At 51.6% G+C, this 21,743-nt stretch overlaps 1 protein-coding gene across 1 annotated transcript in view; it reads right to left on the bottom strand.

The window, feature by feature from the left end:
- The window catches only part of LOC110593872 (c-Maf inducing protein), a 227,556-nt gene that overhangs the window by 88,957 nt on the left and 116,856 nt on the right, over positions 1-21,743 (bottom strand). Inside the window, exon 2 of the mRNA XM_044911310.1 lies at positions 2,610-2,735. Coding sequence (XP_044767245.1) covers positions 2,610-2,735 — 126 coding nt within the window. The remainder of the gene's footprint in view (positions 1-2,609; positions 2,736-21,743) is intronic.

Raw genomic sequence — 21,743 nt, 5'->3', positions numbered from 1 at the left:
GGGCAGTGAGGGAGCGAGCGAGGGGGATGCTGGAGCAGGCCCGCCTGGCGGCTCGGCAGGGGGAGCTCTGACGTGAGGCCACTGCCGGATGCAGCCCCAGCCAGGCGAGTCATCACAGCCGGCCTGCAGCCACGGCCTGGGTTAAAGGGACATTCCACTGCCGGGCAACCCCCATCTCTCCAAGCCTCCCTGATGTTCGGCCCTCCTGGGGGGTACACTGCTCCCTCCGACCCCAGAAGCAATGAGGCCCTCCTGCTGGCGAAGCACCAACCACGACACACCCAAGAAGATGGGGGCTCAGGGCCCTCCATCCTCCAGCGGGACAATTTCAAGGTTCCCCTCCCCACCCCCACCTCCCTCTGACACTCCCATATTCAGCCTTCTCTGCCCTGCAACTAGAGGGATCCCTCCATTGTTCCCTTCACCACTTAAGAGCTTTCAATGGCTCCCTACTGCCCTCAGGACATAGCCTTGGCTTCTTCACTCAGCCAACAAGACCAGTAAGATCTGGCTATGACCCAACAGCTCTGGACACATCCAGGGAGCCCTGAACGTACCTCCCCCTCTCCCACATTCATGCTTTGCACCCGCATTCCCTCTGCCCTGAGTACGTGCCCCCCATCCTGGCACACTCCTACTCACCTCTCTACACCCAGCTGTAAAGGGAGCCTTCTCTGGAACCCCTAGACCGAGTGAGTCACTCCCTGCTCTGGGCTCCCAGTCCTCCGGGACGTGCCTCCATTTTAGCTGTTGTCTCTGCAGCCATGTGTTTATAGCTCTGCTCCCCGGAGGGCCCTGGACTTCTTCAAGGACGGGGCCGAGGGGTTCACTTGCCTCCCCACCCCCCCAGCACAGGGGACAGACCAGCTCAGCTTCTTCACAGAACCCTATCATTGCCCCCCTGAATCTTCCTCTGCTGCTCAGGCCCCAGCCCACGCGGGCCGGGAGGGGACAGACAGGAGAATTCTGCTGGCTGGAAGTGAAGAGGGAAGAGAGGAGAGAAAAAGAAAGAAAGAAAGATGGCCGGGTATGGAGGGTGCCAGAGTCAGGAAGAAAACACACAGGCAGGCATGGTTTCGGTCTCCTCCAAAAGATGACAGTAAAGAACAGGATTTTTCTAAAGAATTAGCTGTTACAGTGAGCTCGTTGAGGCCCGCATTCCTCAGAGGCTGAACTGTGTGCCTCTTGGCTGGAACGCTGTTACACAATCTAGTGGCCACTTTGGAAACATGTTTTAGGGAAGCATCTCTTTGGGCTCAGGGCAGTTTCCCTGGAGTGACAGAAAGAAACTGTTCCTAAAAGAAAGGCCTGTTCTCCCAACAAAGAGAGCGCATTCTCTCTAACGAGGAGTCTCTGACTTGGGGTCCCTGCTGGAAATTGGGATGGCTCTGCCTGAAATGATAAGGAACATGTCGTGTATATGTACTACAGCAAGTTTTTCTGTCACAATTCTTTTATTGGTGGACCCACCTCTCCCCGACCATAAGGTCTTGGTAGGGCTATCAGAGTACACAGCTGCCTATGGTCAAGGGTGGGTATGTAACCTAGGGTAGGGCATTCCCTGGGATGCATGGGACTACAGCAGAGCCAATCAGAATTTTTTATGAGATTTTATAGAAAGATACAAAAGGAAAATAGGCTCTCACATTTTTAAAAGGACAGAAGTCTATCTTTCCCATGCACGGAGAGACCCTCCCCGACAATGAAGCCAACACACAGAAGCAGAACCAGGAGATGGAGAGAGAGAGAGGGGCACTGACTATTAGCATCATTGGACTCCTGGATCAAACTATGCCTGAAGGCCTCTCTTAAACTTCCCATTTACCTTAACATAGTTACAGCTTCAAATTCTTTTTGCTTCAGAGTTTGAATGTTTGCATCATTTCCAACCAACAGCCCCGATCAATACACACAAAATGCACCCCTTCCCAAGGAGACAGCTCATATTTCTTTTTTTTTTTTTTTTTAAGATTTTATTTATTTATTTGACAGAGAGAGAGACAGCGAGGGCAGGAACACAAGCAGGGGGAGTGGGAGGGGGAGAAGCAGGCTTCCCGCCGAGCAGGGAGCCCGATGTGAGACTCGATCCCAGGACCCTGGGATCATGACCCGAGCCGAAGGCAGATGCTTAATGACTGAGCCACCCAGGCGCCCGAGACAGCTCATATTTCTAACAGTCTCAGGACTTAGACCAACAAGAAGAACCTCCTCCTCACTTGAAGTACAGCAAAATGTGGCACCCATTGCTTACTTGCTTTTCTATAGCCTTTTAAGGCCTAACAACATGGCTTTGAGCCTCAGTTTCCTCATCTGTAAAATGGAGACCAGAAGACCTATTTCTCAGGCTTGTTAAGAGAAAAAAAAAGCATAAGATATAAAACTCCTGAGCTGGAGCAGGCATGCAGTAGGAGCTCAGTCTGTGCACATTCCCTCTTCCTTTCCCCCAGAGGGCCCCAGTTTATACCTTTCTTATGTTGGAGAAAAAAGCACCCTAAGCTAAACAACCTTTCCTCCTGGTGGTTGGCTGTCTTCCTCTGAGGGAAAAGAGGAGGGTGAGGGCATAGGAGGCAGGGCAGAAGAAACTGCTTGTTCATGTTTGTTTCTCCTACCTGCAGTAAGACCGTTCCCCCAGGAATTGTGAGCTGTAAACAGTACTTCGGGGCGTTCTCCCAGGACAGCAGCTGAACGTCCTCAATAGCGCTGTAGGAGACTGAGTTTTCCATGTACCCAGTTGGCTGCAGCAAAAAAAAAAAAAGAAAAGAAAAGAAAAGAAAAAGAAAAGACACACATTGGTTACAATATCCATGCCTCAGAAGAAGGTTCCGGAAAACATCCCCACCCTGGCAACAAGCAGACTGGTACAGACACTGGGCAACTCTGGGAACCAAAGGAATTACACCTTTCCTGGCTGGCAGCCTCCCAGCTGGTGGAAACAGGTCATGGTGGAAACCTGCCCACACGTTTAGGGGTGCAGAGTCGGGACTGGACTGGGGGCACCTTGAGGGCAAAGACTGTGCAGTGTTCCTCTGGGCATCTGTGGGGCCCAGCACAGGGCAGAGTCTGGACCTCTCCAGCCCTCACTGTGGCCAAGCCACCACCTTCTCCTGCCCAGAAAGCAGTCATAGACCCCCACCGGTTTCCCTGTCTTGTCTCCCTCCACAGATGTGTGCTCCCCACCCAGCACCCAGGGCCACATTCCACGTCGGCACATTCGATCCCCTTATACCCTGCTCAGTGTCCTTCCACAGCCCCCAGTGGCCCAAGCACGAAACCCACACTCCCGTCCACCCTCGCCAGGCCCAACGGGTCAGGACCTGCTCCTTCCTCTAGCCCCACCTGCTTTCTTTTTATCATCTGCACTCCCCACAGCCTACCCTCCAATGGCGTCGCAAACTCAGCCTGCCCCTTGTCCCAGAAAGGTTGTGGCCTGATCCCTGGCCTCTCTTCTTCTACTGTCCAGGCCTCAGGTGCACAGGGACTTCGGGGGGCCCTGCTACCCTCCAGACCCTATAACCCACCTGGTCACATCCCTCCCTGGACCCTCGGTGCTCCCCACACCCTATTTAATTATTGTGGACTGATACTGTGTGTCACCTGCTGATGTCTGCCTCCTGGCCAGGCTGCAGCTCGGGGAGGTCAGGCCCATGTCTGTCCTGGTCCCTGCCCTCTCTCCCCAGTGCCTGGCACGTGGCAAGGGCTCAACAATTTGTGTGGAAAGAAAGAACAGTAACAGCTATCATTGGTCAATGCTGGGGTGAGGGTGGGGAGAGAGAAATTCACAACTGCTCACTGCTGAGTGAGCTCCCCTGTCCTGGAGAGAAGGCAGCAGGAGCCAGGGGGATGCACTGGTCACCAGGTCCCAGCAGGGTCCTTGTCACTCTGACCCCAAGAAGCCATACTTGAACAGAATCAGGGGCGAGTGTCACATAGCCAAAAAGGCAGAATGTAATAGCTAACATCTCCCAAGCCCTGACGGGTGCCGAGCACTCCCTAGGTAGGGAACAAGCACTCTCTCCTTCCATCCTCACAACAGTCCCACGGGGCAGGTGCCAGGGCCATCCCATCGGACAGATGGGGAGGCCGAGATGTCCTGCGACTTGCCCACGTTCAGCCAGCTAGGAAGGGGGCTGACCAGGGCTGAACTGGGCTGGTGACTCAGGATTCGGTGCCCTAACTACTCTGCTGAGCCACAAGCAAGAGGGGATGCGATTTGAAATCCATGGCCTGACAAGTTCACCTTACCATCAGGATTTAGGACCTCCATGAGGTTTTAAATGTCCATTTCCGTCTGCCAAAGTGGAGATACAGTGGTGGCTGCGGTGGTGGTGGAGGGGGAGAGGGCTGAGGGCATGAGGTGCCTCAAATTTCCCTGATATGATCGGCCACCAGGCTCAGGAAATAAGAGACTGATCAATCAGTGTGCTCATTCATTCATTCATTTGATGTATTTATTAGGTGCCTCTTATGTTACAGGCCCACAGGCCAGGTGTTGGGGATACAGCCGTGGATGAGACAGGGGCCCAATGGCGCAAAGAGATACAAATAAACAAAACAGGCAAATATCGCAAATGCTGCACTCAGATTCCAAATAGGGTGCCCACGGAGCTAAGAGTTGCGGCGCCCTGGAGAGGTGGAGGAAACGTGCCAAGGCCCAGGGCTGGGAACAGGCTGGGCATGTTCGGGGAGGAGCAGAAGGCCAAAGGGAGGAAGACTCAGGTAAGAAATGCCTTGGAGAGGGGGGCAGCCGCTCCCAGAGGGACCCGCGGGTCCAGCCTGGGGTCCTGGTGGAGGGTTGTCTGCTGCTGCTGTCTGTCTCCCCTGCTCGTGTTCCAGCACCAGGAGCAAGAATTTCCACCTGTTCTGTTCCAAGTGCCCAAACAGACCCTGGCATTTAGAAGCGGATTGTTATTTTCTTAATAAATGAGGGAATAGGGGCGCCTGGGTGGCTCGGTCCTTAAGCGTCTGCCTTCGGCTCAGGTCATGATCCCAGGGTCCTGGGGTCGAGCCCCGCATCGGGCTCCCTGCTCGGCAGGAGGCCCGCTTCTCCCTCTCCCCCTCCCCCTGCTTGTGTTCCCTCTCTCGCTGTCTCTCTCTGTTAAATAAATAAAATCTTAAAAAAAAAAATAAATGAAGGAATATTGCCCTAAATGAAAAAGTGTTCATCCACGTACTACTTACAATCACTACACATAACATCCTTGGGAAGGTAGCTTTTGGGATTCTTTTAAAAATCACATTTAAAAATTAAAAATAAATTAATAAATTAAAAAAAGAAATCTGCTTTAAGAAGCAACGGCACCTGGGTACCGAATGTGCCGAGCGCCCTTCTGTACGGCCCACACCCCCCTCTCCCTCTTCAGGGTCCGCTCGGCCTCCAAACTCCAGCCCACCGACCCCTCGATACACCCAGAGGCCAGAGGACATGCGCTACTACGACGTGGCCACCAGCACGTGTGGAAACTGCCAGACCACACCACACCATGTAAAGAAAGAAAGGCCCATCCCGAAAATCGTTAGGACTTGATTATTCAGACCAAGCAAACGCCCGGCCGGCCTCGTCTCTCTAGAAGCATACCTTGAGGCCTCCAGGCTTGTGCTTCCCACCAGCCTCCCTGGGGCCTGCGCTGCCCTAGGCTCGCACCAAGCCCATGACAGCATGTTCCAGAAGATGACCGCTCCTGACAGTGGGCCATTCCCAGGAGGCGGGGCTTGCTAGCCGCCTGCGTCTGCCTTTCTCACGACCCTGCTTCAGCTGCCTCAGTGTGGCCTTGATTAGAAGTTGCAACACAGGCTTTTTGGGGAAAGGCTGGGTATAAATAAATACGTACTGGTTTTTAATAGCAGATGTACTGCTTTCCCACTGTTGGACGCAACACTGGCTAAAAGCAAAATGTGTAGACTCAACAGGACCGGTGTCTGAGCCTGTTACTGTGTGACGTTATGCAAGTTACTGTACCTCTCTGAGCCCATTTCATCCAATGGTAAAATGAGAATTTAATAGACAGGATTATTAGAAGCCTTAAAGGAGATCCAATCTGTCGAGGGCTTAGCACAGCATCTGGAACATTCCAAAAAGCCCAATAAAAGGAACTACTGTGAGAAACAATAAGCTTGATCTCTGGGGTCCTCCTCCCCCAGAACCGTAATTCCAGCATAACCATGAGAAAAACATCAGATAAACCCCAACTGAGGGACACTCCTCAAAACACCTGACCAATACTCATCAAAACCCAGCAAAGTCTGAGCAACCGTCCCCACCCTGAGAAGCCTGCATCTACAGAGACTGACCACTCCATGCACTGTGGGATCCCCAGCGGGGTCCTGGGACAGAAAAAGGACATTAGGTAAAAACGAAGGAACGTGAATAAAGCATGGGCTTTAATAACAGCATATCAATATTGGTTCATTGGTTGTGACAAAGGTACCACGTTTCTGTGAAATGTTAACCACCAAGGGGGCAGGTTTGGGGTAAATGGAAACTCTGTACCTCCTTTGTCACTTTCCTGTACGTTCTCACGCTGTCCTAAAATAAAATGTTCATTAAGAGAAATGAATGAACTGCTGCATGTTGTTGTCCCCCAGGGTCATCTTCCCGGACAGAGCCTAGACGGGAGCCCAGGAGGCTTGCAAGGGAGAGGGGACGGATTGGGACCGCAAGCCCCCGAATGCTGTTCTTCAGATTCAGGTGTGAGCCAGTGCTGACCACGGACCTCCTTCGTCCTAGGTACTTTCGCGCGGCTGGGACGATTTCACAGATAACTGATAATTCCCTGGTAATCTGAACATGATGATCAGAGCGACAGCGGAGGAGATTCCTACATGGGGTAAAGGCTGAGTCAGATGAAAAGGAAAAATGAAATTCTCCTCCACCTGAGGTAAGCCAGGAAATCCAGCTCTGCGAGGTACATTTAAGAGAACAATAAGCAGACTAAGTTATTTCTACACGTAGAAGCAAAGCGAGGCAAACTGCACGATTCCCGTCTACATGACATTCCGGAATGAGCAAAGCGACAGGGCTTGAAATCAGACCAGCGGTCACCAGCAGCCGGGGCGCAGGTGGGGACCAGTTACCAAGGGGCACGGGGATCTTTCTGCGGTGATGGAAATATTCTGTATCTCCATCATGGTGGTAGTTACTTACTTGACTATATACCTTTGTCAAAACTCACAAATCTACACGCTAAAAGGGTGAATTTTCCTGAATGTAAATTATAACTCAAACCTAAGAAAGGCAATGCGTGAATATTATAGATAATTTGGAAGATGATGAATGGGAGGCAACCTTTCAGATAAAATCATGCCAAGACCACTCATTAGCACTTTGGTATATCACCTTCCTGAGGATTTTTTATACATGATTTTTTTTTTTACAGAGCCCAAGTCATATGGTACATATGATTTTGTAACTTGTCTTTTTCTTTTTTCTTTTTTTTTTTCTTTTTACATAATGTTACATCACACGCGCCTCCTATATTCCGGACAATAATTTCCAGAACTATCATTTAGTGGCTATAAAACATTTGGCTGCTCTTTATTTTATCACAGCTCCCCCAAACCATGGACAGTGTGGTTGTTTCCTTTTACACTACTATAAACAACTCCACAATGAACATCCTTGTGAAACATGTTTTTCTACCCTATATTTAGGATTATTTCCTTAGGCCAGATTCCCAGAAATGGAATTACTGGGACAAAGGGCAAGAGCATATTTTACGTCATTGCCAAATTGCTCTCATTAAAGAGATATTAAGAGACCTGGGGAGCCCTGGCTAAGGCTGAGGGGGCCTTCATCCTGGGCTCCGAGTCTCGCTGGGTCCTGCTAGAAGCCATGCTCTGGCCCGGGTGAGTTCAGAGGGACTACCCTGGCCGCCAACTGCCCACGAGGTGACTGCAGTGCACGGGGACTGGGGTCCCAGAAGTCTGCAAGCCAGGGTCTGGGCTCCTGGGAGGCTGCTTGCCCATGGGGGTTGAGGAAAGTCGGGGTGCCTTTGTCCTTTTGCTCTGAGGATTGATGAGGGGCTAGTTTGGGGGGGTCTTGGGTCTTTGCCAAACCAGGAAGAGAACACTCTGCTTCTGCTTCTGTTTCTGGGATGAGCTTCTTCTCTGGTGTCCCCTCAATGCTGGATCTGGGCTCAAGACAGCAGAGCCTGGAGGGGCTTCATCAGGCCCCTCAGGGACTCTCAAAGGCCCTCAGAGCTGCCATTCCAAACAGGGCACCTTGTCAGACTTCCCACGTCAGAATGGGCAGGGAGTAGGGTGACCAAAGGCCCCTGAAGCAGCACCCCCCCTCCGGGAGCCCCCAGGCTTCACCTCCCCCTGCTTTCCAGGGAGCCAGCTCCCTCCCACCCAAACCTGCCTGCTGGTTTCCATGGGGATTTCTCTAAAAGCCAATGTGAATCATGATGTCTGCGACCCCCAAGATGAAGCTCCAGGCTGACTCAAGGTGCATGTTGGGAAGGTGCCCAGCATCACTCCTGGGAAGGGGAGCAGGGAAGAGGCTCCCAGACCCCAAGAGGAGAAGCGGGTCTGGAAACACCCTCCACGAGCTCACTCCCGAGGCCAGTGGATGTGGGAGGCTGGGGAACCTTGCCCCCACCGCCCCCGGGGACCTGGGCTGAGAACAGCAGGCTGTTTGTCACGGGGCGGGGGTAGTTACTTATAGTCAAGTAAGTAACTACCTGGTACCCTGCTGGGTGAGCTGCGCCGCAGAAAGGTCCCCTCTGTGCCCGCGTGGAGGCTGCCTGAGTCATCGTGTCGGGGGACCCGCTCTGCACAGCCCGACTCCACGGGGCACCTCCCAACTGGAAAGAGGAAGGATTCGCTCGTGCCACCCGCCCCCTCAACACACACCCCGGCCTCAAAAGAGAGACTGCAGGTTGGAGGATGGCGAAGTCCCTTCCAGCCCTTTTGGACAGGCAACGACGACAATAATCATAACGATGGCACCGTCCCCTCCGTGGCAATACCACAGAAGGGCTCCAATTAGAGGAGGGGGTTTCAGCTCATCTTCCCCTGCTGCCTGTTAGAAAACGCAGATGAAATGCATGTGATATACCATGAAACATGGACCATTTCCGGATGTACAACTCAGTGGTATTTCGTGCATTCACAATGTTGTGCAACTTCACCTCAATTTAGTCCTAAGACATTTTCAGTGCTCCGCAAGGTGACTCCATCCCCGTGAAGGGGTCACTCCCTATGACCTCTCCCCCACGGGGCTGCTGACCATGGATTTGCCCGTGTGGACATTTCACCTCAACGGAATCATACGGCATGTGGCCTTTCTCTCTGACTCTTTTCAGGTCACATTTTGGGGGTTCATCCACACAGAACCGTGTATCAGTACTTCGCCCCTTTTTATGGCTGAGTAACGTTCCACTGAATAGATCTGCCACATTTGGTTTACTCATTCATCAGCTGAAGGACATCTGGGCGGTTTTCCCACCTTTGGGGTATGGTGAAGAGTCTGTCACGCGGTTTTTCAGTGATAAGGAAGGATGCAGGCTCTGCAAACTCAAGCCTCGTGAAGCCCCTCCCACACAGAAAGACACAAGCGCCCCTGGTCAACGTTTCTAGAGCGGTTCCCATGTGGCCAGCACCATGCTGAGGACTTTATAGGTATGATCTCATCTCACCATACCGCAAACACTGGCGGGGGGGGCTGGATTTATCCCTGCTGATCCACATGCTACAGACAAAACAGGCGCAGAGAGGGGAGGACGTGTCACAGACCCTGCTTTTAAGGGCCAGACCCAGAATTCCATCTCACGACTGCCAGGACCGTGAGCTCAGCCCCATGCTCTGCCAACTCCTCCAGCCGGACCCCGACCCCAGCGTGCGTACCTGTGGGCACATGCATGGCAAACCCATGCTACACACAGAGAAGCCAGAGCCTGAGAGGGTGGCAGGACCAGAACCTGGCACGGCCGGGGCCCCAGAATCTGCCCGTCTCCTGCCACCCAGCCCCGCAGGTCCCCAGGCCACCTACAGCTCCACTCGGCCTCGGGGGCAGAAACCCACACGGGCTCGTTTGGGAAAGGCCTGTCAAAATATTTTGATGTTCCCTTTAATCCCACAAAGGGAAAGCTGTACCACAGAAGCAAAGCGGCGGTAACAATTTGCTGCTACGTGGGTCAGTCTGGGCCCCAGTCCCGGAGCAAATCTCCTCAAATGCCTTTCACACTCCCCTCCCCTTGTTTCCATAAACCAAAGATACCCAACATAATTTCAGCCTTTCTGGTCGCCCCAGGGCCCCTGTTCCTGCCGCCACCCGCTGGTGAGCCGTGCTGCAGCCCAGCAATGGGCCTGGGCCCACAGCGCTGTCTGCCACTCCCCTTACTGGCCTCTGACTTGGGAGATGCCGTGTCTGTTTGAACGGCTTTTCCAACCGTTCTCCTGACGCCAAATGGCTACTTCTTATTGCTGCCAGCGGACCTTCCCCTACACCCTACATCACAAGGTTACTGCTCTTCTGTTGTAGCCCGTGGAACCAGAACGCCAGGCTTGCCACAGCTATGTGCAAAGTAAAAGTAACTTGGTTTTGAGCGAGAAAGTCTCTCCTGAGAAAAATACACTCTTCTTGTGTTCTGTGGTGTTTGGTTTAATCTTCTTTTCTTAGTTGTAGGGAACTTAATAATCAAGCTCTGCACAGCTTAAGTAACTCAAGAGCAGCACTGTCCGAGACAACTTACGTGATGGTGGAGATGCTCTGATTCTGCACGGTCTGGTGCAGTAACCTCCTGTGGGCCACTGAGCACATGGAAGGTGGCTCGGGCAACGGTCACCTCGGGACTGAATTTGTGTAGTCATTCAACACACAGAACCCTTCACATGTGCAACCCATGTGGAGGCGAGGGACACGGCCCTACAATCATGGAGCTTTGGAGACAGGGAGGAGACAGATGACCCAGGAAAACGGGGGACTCTGATGGACAGAAATTTGTGTTCTCCAGGCATGGCACTTTTTACCTGTGCCCCTGGGCACCTGTGACAGCTGAGCAACTGACCAAGTGAGTCTGGAAGGAAGCCTGGATGGAGGGACCAGCCCTGGCTCCCACTGAGGCCCCGAGGAGCTGGCAGCAGGCATGGGTGTCAGGTATCCCTCCCTCTGCCCCAGTGTCAGGACCTCCCAGGCTGGGAGCAACCCTGCTGGCTCCCCGTGCCCACCTCCCACCTCTGCATGGCCCTTCCCACCTCCAGCAGCCGTCCCGGGAGGCAGGTATTGCCATCACCCCCGAGGTGGACCAGAAGGAGGTTCTGAGCCTTGACCAACCACACACAGCTATTCAGGACAGAGCTGGGAGGAGAACCGAGACCTTCAGGGTCCATGTCCTGGCCGCTGTCCCTAACAGCTAGTGAGTTAGAAATCAGGGGGACGACCACAGGGTGACACCACCACACCATCCTCCAGCAGAGCAGCTCAGATGGGAAAGACAGTGATAAGTGTCGGCATACAGACAGAGCAGCTAGAATGCTCCAGAACTGCTCAACGAAAACGGTGCATTCGTGTCTGCGAAAGCTGGCCACTTGTATCCCCTGCAACCAGCGGTCCCATTCCTACGAAGAAATGTTGGCATATGTTCTCATGAAGACCTGCACGCACGTTGCCTAAGCACTCTGCAGCCCCAGACTGGAACAAACTGGAAACCACCCAAATGTCCATCAATGGAAGAATGGATGAAGAAAGTGTGGTATATTCACCCCGTGGACCAGCACGCAACGAGAAAGAATGATCTACGATGACTACACAGAGCACGCAAGTGAATTGCATGAACCTAATGCTGAGGAAAAGAAACCAGACGCAGAAGCACCGAGTATATGCCTCCATTTCTATCAAGTCCAGAAGTAGGCGAACCCCTCCATGCTGTGAGAGGTCAGTGTACTGGTTACTGGGGTGACCAGCTGTCCGGTTTGCCTGAGCCTGAGGGGGTTTCTTGCGACACTGGTTGTTCAGCACTAAAACCAGGAACGTTCTGGGAAAACCGGGATGAGCTGGTACAGTACTGGTCCCCCCCGAATGGGGACAGCACTCAAAAGATGCCAGAGGCAGCTTCTGGACATGCGGTACTGTTCTGGGTCTTAATTCAGGTTGGCGGTAGCACACTGTTAAAATGCATCAAGCAGGACACAATCTGCATGTACGTCATGCTTCGATAAAAGATTTTTTGAAAAACCACAAGTTTTAGAGTCGAATCCAGGCTCCACCCCTTGCTGGCTGTGTGGCCTTAGGTGAATCACTTGGCCTCTCTGAGCCTACATTCTCTCCCCTGCAAAAGTGAGATAGCATTCACACCCATTAGGATGGCTATTTTTAAAAAGGGAATCACAAGTGTTGGAGAAGATACGGGGAAATTAGAACCCTCATCCATGCTGGCAGGAAAGTGAAATGGTACAGCCATTTGGGAAAAGTTAACCAGGGTTTCCACATGACCCCTATGGGGACTTTTATGGTGGGTGAATTACACTGCAATAAAAAAGGTAACAGTAAACCTATCTTCAGGGTGCTGTGCTGAGTAATGAAATGCGCATCCTGTGCTCAGCACCTGTGAGAACTTGGTAGTGTTAACTCCGAGGGGGTTACACAGGGTGGCTCTAGAAGGCAGCCAGGAGAGGCGAGGAAGTGAGGGTTCACCCGTTTGAGCTCAATGAGTTGAACTCCCAACACGGTGCCAGGTGCTAAGCAGGAGCTCATTATACCAAGGTGATTATTTTCAAGCCTCAGCAAGAAGGAAGAAGGGGCTTTGTGCAAACCTCTCCAGGTTCCTCCCTCACCCACAGATGATTCCAAAATGATAGGACAGAGATGGGTGCTCTGGCTTGGAGTCGGCCCTGAGCGCAGGGGTGATCAGCCAGCTCTGGAAGACCAATGTCAAGCAGGACCCTATCTGTTAGATACCGCCTCCCCCAGACTCACTCGTCCACACCCTCTTGCCCCATCTCAACCAAGCCCTCCACGCCCAGCCCACCTTGGGGGCCTGGGCGGGGCTACCTGGCACCAGAGCGGGGGTCCCCTTTTCCTGCGGCCCAGATCTTGGCAGAGCAATGCCTGGAGGCTGGGCCGTGAGGGCAGGGCCAGCAGGGGCAGGCCAAGGCTGTTCTCCACGGAGTGCATGTTCTGGCTCATTAATCATGAGTCCAGCCATGGCAGCTACCCCCTTTTATGGACAAATGGCTCAAGAGGTTTAATGACAGAGGAAGAACTGATATTTCCATGTTCGGACTCTCCAACCTCAGTCACCACTGTGGCATGGAAACCTGAGTCCCCAGGGCGTGGTGCTCCACATCCGTGCCGCCGGGCACCTCGGCCATCTGAGGAGCTCATCAAGGCTCTTGAGGGCTGTGACACTGGTCAGCACATTTCCGCCCACCAAGTCAGGAAATAATTTTAGGGAGCAACAAGCGTTGGCGGCCCCAGGCACCATCTTGGCCTCTTATTCTCCACAAGGCCCCTGGCAAATGGGCACTGCTGGGACCCCCATTTTGTGGGGGAAGAAGGGGAGGCTGGGAGCGGCTAAATAGTGGCCCCAGGTCACAGCTGGTCAGTGGAAAGTCCGCATCGTTGACTTAGAGGTCAGATCCGTATCCTCTGTACCACGTGGCCTGCCCACCCTGCCGGACACTGGCCTGGGAGCACCAAGATGAGCAGGGTGCGCCAGAGTGGGCCTCATGATGGGAGGCAGGGGCAGAGGTGTAGATGGGTAATAGCACACAACCCGATAAGCACTATAATTGAGAGGTGTAAGGTACAAAGGACAGGGGGCGGGGAGAAACCGTTGCAGAAGGCTTCCCAGAGTGACCTTTGAGCTGGGTCTTCAGGTGGCAAGGGGAGTGCTGGGCACTCCCAGCAGAGGAAATGCAAAGTACAGACAGCCCCGAGTGCGGGGACCCCAGGCTGGGAACAGGAAGTTGTGGGATGAGCGGAGAGGTTCAAGGATTCCTGAGGGGGCCTGAGATGGGACCAGACCAAGGCACAGCTCTCCACAGCCCAAACTTCTCAAACTCGTGGATTTTCTCTCTCTCCTCTCCCTTCTTTTTTTAAGTTAAGGCAGACATATAAACAGTCAAGTGCATTAAATGTGGAAGTGCATGGGTTTTACGTGTCCAGCGGGATGTATCTGGGGCAGGCTCAGCCCTGCACAACCACCACCCACCACCCAGGTCAAGATAACGGGATGCCTCCAGCCCTCCAGCAGGCTCCCCAATGTCCTTCCCGCCCACGCTACCTGGAGGTGTCTCTGTCTGGCATCTGTCACTATAGGTCAGTTCTTGAACTTGTTACAAATGGAATCACACAGTAGACAGGCTTTTGTGTCTGGCTCCTTTTGTTCAGCATGCTGTGGACGCATACGTTTGGGGCTTCTTCTTAATCGCAAAGTGGTGTTCCTTCCCATGTAGCATGGATGTCTGTGGATCTTCGGTTGCTTCCAGTTCGGGCTACTGTGCATAAAGCTGCTGTGAACATTTCTGTACATATTTGGGGTGGGCAGAGCAGAGACAGAAGTATTTGGGTAAATACCCAGGAGTGGGATTCTTGGGTGGCCACAGAGTAAAATGCTTATATTTAAGCCCAAGAGACACACGTTCACAGGGAATCACAGGCAAGTTTTATGTGACAATAAGCTCCTTTGTAGAGTCTCTGTCACAGGTAGTTACGCCTTGGAAAGGACAAAGATTCCTGAGTTTGGAGGACAGACTCAGGCCTGTGACAGAGCTCAATTTTCTCAAAAGGCGGAGCATGTCTACCACAGAGGGGACTTCTGAGCCCCGTGGGAGAGACAGCACCCTTCTCAAAACTAGACTCAGAGCCCATAGAGGAAGTGGTGGCGAAACAGAAACTTTGTGGCTACAGCGGCAGAAAGGGCCAGCTCTGCTCCCCTGGGTGTCCAGGGTGCTCCCCGTGCTCGGCGCAGATGCTTTTGCAAGAGGAAAGGGCACGTTTGCTCAAGATCAGAGCTCTAGAGCTCCGAGGAGAAGGCTAGGAACAGCAACTGTAGTTTTCTTTGTTAATACTGGTAGTAATTTAACTCAGATCACACACCAATGTCAGCAGGCCTCGCTCTGTCCGTTTGGTGTTCCAGATGTAAGGAGACCAGCAGGGATCAGACAGTGAATTTTTAGGTGTTTAAGAACATATTCTAGGTGATGGTGTAATTCAGCTGGGGCAAAACTGTGGCCTGGTACAGCCTGGAAACAGGGGCACCTGCCTCTGTGTCCTCATAGGCCGGGCACGCCTCATCCCTGGTAGCTTCCCGTGCACTAAGGGATCCTGCTTTTCAACGTGCCACATTAGTCCACGTCCAGAGGAAGTGTCTTGATCAAGGACCATCTATGTGCCTCCTATGCTGGCAGACGTTTTCCCACTGACTCCTCGGAACAACCCGTGAGAATGGTGCCATGGGGATCCCATTTTACAGCTGAGAAAAATGAGGCCCAGAGAAGAGAAATTACTTGCTCTAAAATCATGCACCCAGTTATTAACGAAGCCAGGACTGGAGCTCCAGCCCTTTGATCTAATCCAAAGGTCGGCAAACATTTTCTGTCAAGGGCCATATAATAAATTCTGTAGGCTTTGTGAGTCACATGGTCTCTGCTATAAGAATTCAGCAGTGCTATTGCAATGTGAAAGCAGCAGCGGAGAGTACACGAATAATTGTGGCCACGTTCCAATAAAACTTTATTGAGGGCTTATTTTCAGTTGGTTAAGCGTCTGCCTTCAGCTCAGGTCATGATCTCAGGGTCCTGGGATCGAGCCCCACGTCAGGCTCCCTGCTCAGCGGGGAGTCTGCTTCTCCCTCTCTCTCTGCAGCTCCCCCTGCTTGTGCTCTCTCCCTCTCCCCTTCTCTCACATAAATAATAAAAATCTTAAAAAAAAAAAAAAAAGACTTATTGACAAAAGCAGGCCAGGGACAGGTGTGGCCTGGGGCCATAGTTTGCCAACTGTTACTCTGAACCATTCCAGAGCATGAATAACAAACTGGATGGATGGTTGGGTGGATGGATGGGTGACGAGTGGAAAGTCTTCCTCTTTTCCTTCCTAAGGTGACTTTAGTGGATGGGGAGGTGAGTGGATGAATTTGCTATTTATCATATCCACCAGGGCTGGGTCTTACCGAGATGTTCTCCAGCAACGTCCTCTCTAAGGACTGGCCTTAGCCCTACCCTTAAATTCTGTGGGTGCATCAATCAGCCAAGTTCTTCAGAAATTTCCCAGAGGACGTATTTAGGGAAAAACCCCTTGGGCCTATCCCTAAATGAAAGCAAATGACCCAGAAGCCAGGAAACATGGGGTTCTCTCCCAGAACCACCTACATCCACTGAGGACATCAGCCAGCTGGAGATGACCCCCAAGTGAACTGTCAGGACCGTATGTGGGGCAACCCACATCTCACTCTTGTTCCCAAAACAATGAAAATGAGTCACGTGAAGAAAGCTGGGGACATATCAACACAGTCGTCTAGAAAATACCAGCAAAAGAGAGGGAGGGGCGAAGGAACGGGGGAGAGAGGAAAAGATTGAGGATGTTTTGGTCCCACCTGCACAGGAGATAGGCCCAGAGAGGTGTGGTAACTCTAGGGTCACTCGCCGAGATAGGGTCTGCTTGCCATGAGTCCCTCTGGCATCCTTCTGGAGGCCCCTGAGCTAGACCCTGGGGTGGCTCAGCATCGTCAGTGGCCAGCAGACCCAAGTTTCGGAATTGCTCCCCATGCTCTATGCTCCAAGGACGCTCCTTGCAATCCTTCCCTCAGCATCCAGCCTCGGGACACCCACCTCACCCTTCAGTGACTCATGCCTCTCCGACAGGATTCAACACCTCTTCTCTGAGACCACGGAAGCCCCTGGGCAGATGCCAACCTACTGCTGGCCAGGCCTGTACTGTCACGGATGGAAACCATCTACCCGCCATGACAACTTGAGGGAGGGAGGGAAGGAGTGATTTTCATGGAGCTTGAACATGGACAGGACTTTCTGAGCACCAGTTAATCTTCACAGGAACACCCTAAGGTGTATAGCGTTGTTCTTCGCATTTTACAGATGAGTCAATGAGGCACTGAGCGGAAAAGTCACAAAGAGGCAGTGGAGCCAAGACTTCAATCCTGCCTTGCCCAACTCTCGTAACTACTGTGGAGCCCATAACAATAAGGCTGGCATTGATGAATGGCACGGAGCAGCCTCTCGGCTGCAGAAGCGGGAGGAAGATGGGGAGAAAGGAGAAAGGGGAAGAGGCCCTTGGGGATGCAAAGCATATGGCAGCACCAGGCTTTTCTGTCCTGGAAACCAGCCTAAGGGCATTGGACAGACGAGCCCAGAGCCCACTCAGAAATCTGCCAAAGCCACCTGAAGTCTGTGTCCATCAGCACAACAAACAAGTGCACTGAGGGAAAAAACTCTAATTACAAACAAAAATGGCACACGGTAAAAATGTAGGGCTGGCTGCTGGCCTCAACACACCATGAGACCACAGTGGCTCTGGACGACGCTCACATGGGTAGCAAGTGCCATGTGGGCACAGGCCTGCCCGAGACCAGTGCAGGTCCCACAACAATGAGCCCGCGCAGATTCGTTATTTCCAGAAGGTGCCGCCATGCACGAGTGACAGCCACACGGATGTGGCCATATTGGTCAGAGCTTCAAGGCTGGTCTTTCATATGCCAGGGTGTAATGCTATTTCAAGGCTCCTGGGGGGCCTCAAGGTGGTCACGGCAAGCAGCTGTTTCAGGCCGTGCCATCTCTTCTACTCCACAGGACACCGGACTGGGTTGTGATCAGATGCTGGCACAAGAACTCGGGAAGGGGACAGGTCGTTTCTTGCAAAAGAAGACATATACCGGCATCCCCGCTGGCATGGGGCTTCGGCGGGTCATCCCACGCATAGTCCAACGGTGTCTCTATGCTCTCACCTCTGGAATGCCTGTAAGCAGCGGTCACTCTTACCAGTAACTTCATTCAGCTCAACAGGCATTTACTGAACACCTACTGTGTACCAGCACCATCACAATAATTAGGAATCACGCCGATGGCGATCTGGCATCACCTACGACAACCTAGACTGTAACAACCCATTACCAAGACAGACATCCAAACCCATTACGACCTCATTCTTCTGAGCACAAATTAAAACCACCATGTGATCGCTCCACACCCAACAGAACGGCCTTTAAAAAAGATACTTTCAACACCTCACACACATCAGGATGGTCACTACCAAAGCAAACACCCAAACCCAGAACATAACAAGTGCTGGTGGAGGATACAGAGAAATTGGAACCTTGTGCTTTGCCAATGGGAGGAGACAACGCTGCAGCCATTGTGGAAAACAGTATGGAGGTGCCTCAAAAAGCTCAACACAGAATTACTATACGATCCGGCAAGTCCACTTCCGGGTATGGACCTAAAAGAAATGAAAGCAGGGACTCCAATGGATATTTGTACACCCATGTTCGTGGAGGGTGATTCACAAGTGCCAGAAGGTAGAAGCAACCCCAAGTGCCCATCAGTGGGTGCATGAAAAAACAAAATGTCGTATATACACACAGTGGAATATTATTCATCCAGAAAAAGGAAGGAAACTCTGACACATGCTACAACGTGCATGAACCCTGAGAGCGTTATGCTCAGTGAAATAAGCCAGCCACAAATATACAAAATATTCTACGATTATACTTACATGAGGGACCTAGAGAGGTCGGATTCATAGAGACAGAAAGGAGAGTGGTGGTCGCCACAGTCTGGAAGAGGGGAATGGGCGGTTAGTGTTTAATGGGGACAGAGGTTCAGTTTTGCCAGAGGAAAACAGCTCTGGGGATGGACGGTGGTGAAGGCTGCACACAGAACAAATGTGCTTAGTGACACAGAACTGTATGCTTTTAAAAATGGGTAAAGCGATCTATTTCATGCATATTTCACCATAATTTTAAAAACTGGGGGAAAATACAGGATCCAGCGATGGTCAGGATGTGGAAGAGCCCGGATACTCCCACCTTGCTAGTGGCAGTATGAACTGGTAGAGCACTTTGGGAAGTGACTTGGCAGCATCTGTTAAAGCTAACTCTGTCCCTGGCCCGTGTGCCCAGGAGCTCCACTCTGAGAGCCCCCCAACAGGAACATGTTCACTGATCACACGTCCTCAAGACTCACAGCAGCATGTCACTGATGCCCCTGGTAATAAACACGCATAAGGAAATCATGGCGCACTCACCCAAAGGAGAACCATCTGGCAGGGGTAGGAGCAAACCACACATCTATTCAGCAGTAGGATGAGTCCCACCCAAAAGAGTACATCCCGCACAGGCCCTTTTATTTGAGGGACAGACACTGGCAAAGGTCAGGGTCGTGGTCACCTTTGGGGCAGTGGTGGCTGGACGGGGGACCATGGAGGGTCTGGGAGGGTGTTGGTCACACTCTGTCTTAATCTGGGTACAGGCTACAAGGACATGATCCCTTTGTGCAAATTCACCAATGTGTACATTTAATATCTGTGTGCTTTTCTGTAGGTATTTTACACAACTCAACAAAAAAAATTTCCTTTGAAAAGACGACATTCCTCTGGGTCAACGGTTGCCGATCTATGGACAAAGACCATGGTGGGGGCCTGAGAATTACTCTGATTTTTTTTTCTCATCATGCACGCCTACATCATTCAACAGACAGAGCCCATGTGTGCCAGGCACACGCCAGGCTAGGGGGACACTGTGGTCTCTGTCCACAAGCATAGCCCGTAGACGGAAAACATGTTATGTCTGCATAAACAGGCACATTGTATCTCAAATATAGGTACATGCTGTTGTTACAAATATAAATTTGTTGAAAAGCAGTACTGCGATCAGAATATATGGAATTTTATATATTTTTCAGATTGTAATGGTAAAGAACCCAGGCGTGGGAGTCAGAAACCCTGACTTCACATACCAGGTCTGCCGCCACAGGCTCTGGGCCCCGGGGCTAGAGAGCAAGTTAGTCTTCTGGAACCTGTGATATGGGGCTGATAACAGAGCCCAGATGATTGGGTCATTATGAGGGCTCCATGACCGAAAGCAGGTGATCCACTTAGCACCGTGTCTAGCACACAGTGACAATGTCCGTGCATGCAGCACTGAGGACCTACTGTGTGCTGTGAATAAAGAATATCCTTGCTCTCATGGAATTTCCCTCGTAGGGGGGAGACGGACAGAATGTGAGATGAATAGGCAAAATAGTTAGAACGTCAAATGATAAGTTCAAGTAGAATAAATAAAGCAGATAGCGCAAAAGTGGATGTTGGGTTTTGGCATGGCCAAATAATTTCACAGGAAAGTAGAGTATAATTTAACCATCACACAGAGATAATTCTAGAGACGTATGGGGAACCACTGCTTGGTATTTCCCACGGTAAACCACCCCCGGCCAGAAATGAGACCACCAGAAGGTGACATAACAGGGCCCAGCTAACAAGCCCCTAGGGCAAGGGTCAGAATTTAAACATGAGAAGACGCTTTCTCATTTTACGGACAACTGTGGTCGACAGGTCTACCTAGAATCTCCTAGAGAGGTTTCATCTGTGAGTGGGGGAGCAAAGAAGAAAGGCAGGGAAGGGAAGGGATCTATCCCGCGAGAAGGATTTGTGTGGTTTTCCTGGTCAGAAAACAAAAACAATGTCAACTGTGTTTCCCTTGTGCTGCGGGAACAGAACGCTCCAAGCAGCCAAACAAGGCCTGGGATAATCGGGGCCCGTCCCTGGGGATCTGGAGGGGCTCGTTCTGTGAGCTTCTAATTGCCTCATTTCACATGGTGTCTTGAGAAGCCACAGCCCTCTTGGAGGCAGGCAGGGTATAATCTTAGACAAATAAACACAATAGTTCTTGGGGAAGCAAGGGCTGACAGCCATTGCTGGTGTCTTTCAAATAAAAAGTGGGAAATCCCTGATTGTTCTCGGCTCAGATCTTGCCTGGGGGGCTGCAGGCTTCCATCCAAGGGCTCCAGGATGTGTGACAAGGGAATTCTTAGACGCTGGCTGCTTATGCACAAACCCAGTGATCTTTCTCCACCAAAGCTGGGCTGCAGGGCCAAAACCACCTCTGAGGTGGGAACTCTAGAATCATTAAAGACCTGCTCCTGAAAACTTTGGTCCACCCAAAAAGCTGCGCCTGGATGTTTACAGCAGCTTTGTTCGTAATCACCAAAATGTGGCAACCAAGATGTCCTTCGGTAGGTGAATGGATAAATAAACTGGTATATACACACAACGGAATATTATTCCGTGCTAAAAAGAAATGAGCTATGAAGCCATGAAAAGACATGGAGAAAACTTAAATGCATATTACTAAGTGATAAAAGCCCATCTGAAAAGGCTATATATATTGTATGATTCCAGCTCTGTGACAGTCGGGAAAAGGCAAAACTACGGAGAGACCATGAAAGATCAGTGGTTACCAGGGGTCTGGGGGAGGGGGGATGAACAGGCAGAGGGTGGAGGATTTTTAGGGCAGTGAAACTACTCTCTACGATACTATAGTGGTGGATACCTGTCACTGGGCATTTGTCCAAACTCACGGATCCCGAGGTGACCTATGGGCTTTGGGTGACGAGGGTAAGTCATTGTAGGTTCATCAATTGTAGCAAATGTAGCACTCTAGTGGGGACGCTGATACGGGGACTGCTATAAAAGTGTGGGGGGGTGTAGGGGCTATATGGGAATCTGTGCCTTCCCCTCAATTTTGTGATGAACCTAAAACTGCTCTAAAAAAAGTAAATCTAAAAAAAAAAAAAAA

Source organism: Neomonachus schauinslandi, chromosome 16 (assembly GCF_002201575.2).
Source record: "Neomonachus schauinslandi chromosome 16, ASM220157v2, whole genome shotgun sequence".
Classification (NCBI taxonomy): Eukaryota; Metazoa; Chordata; class Mammalia; order Carnivora; family Phocidae; genus Neomonachus; species Neomonachus schauinslandi.
Note: the sequence above shows the minus strand (reverse complement) of the source record. Positions and strands in the feature narration are given on the sequence as shown.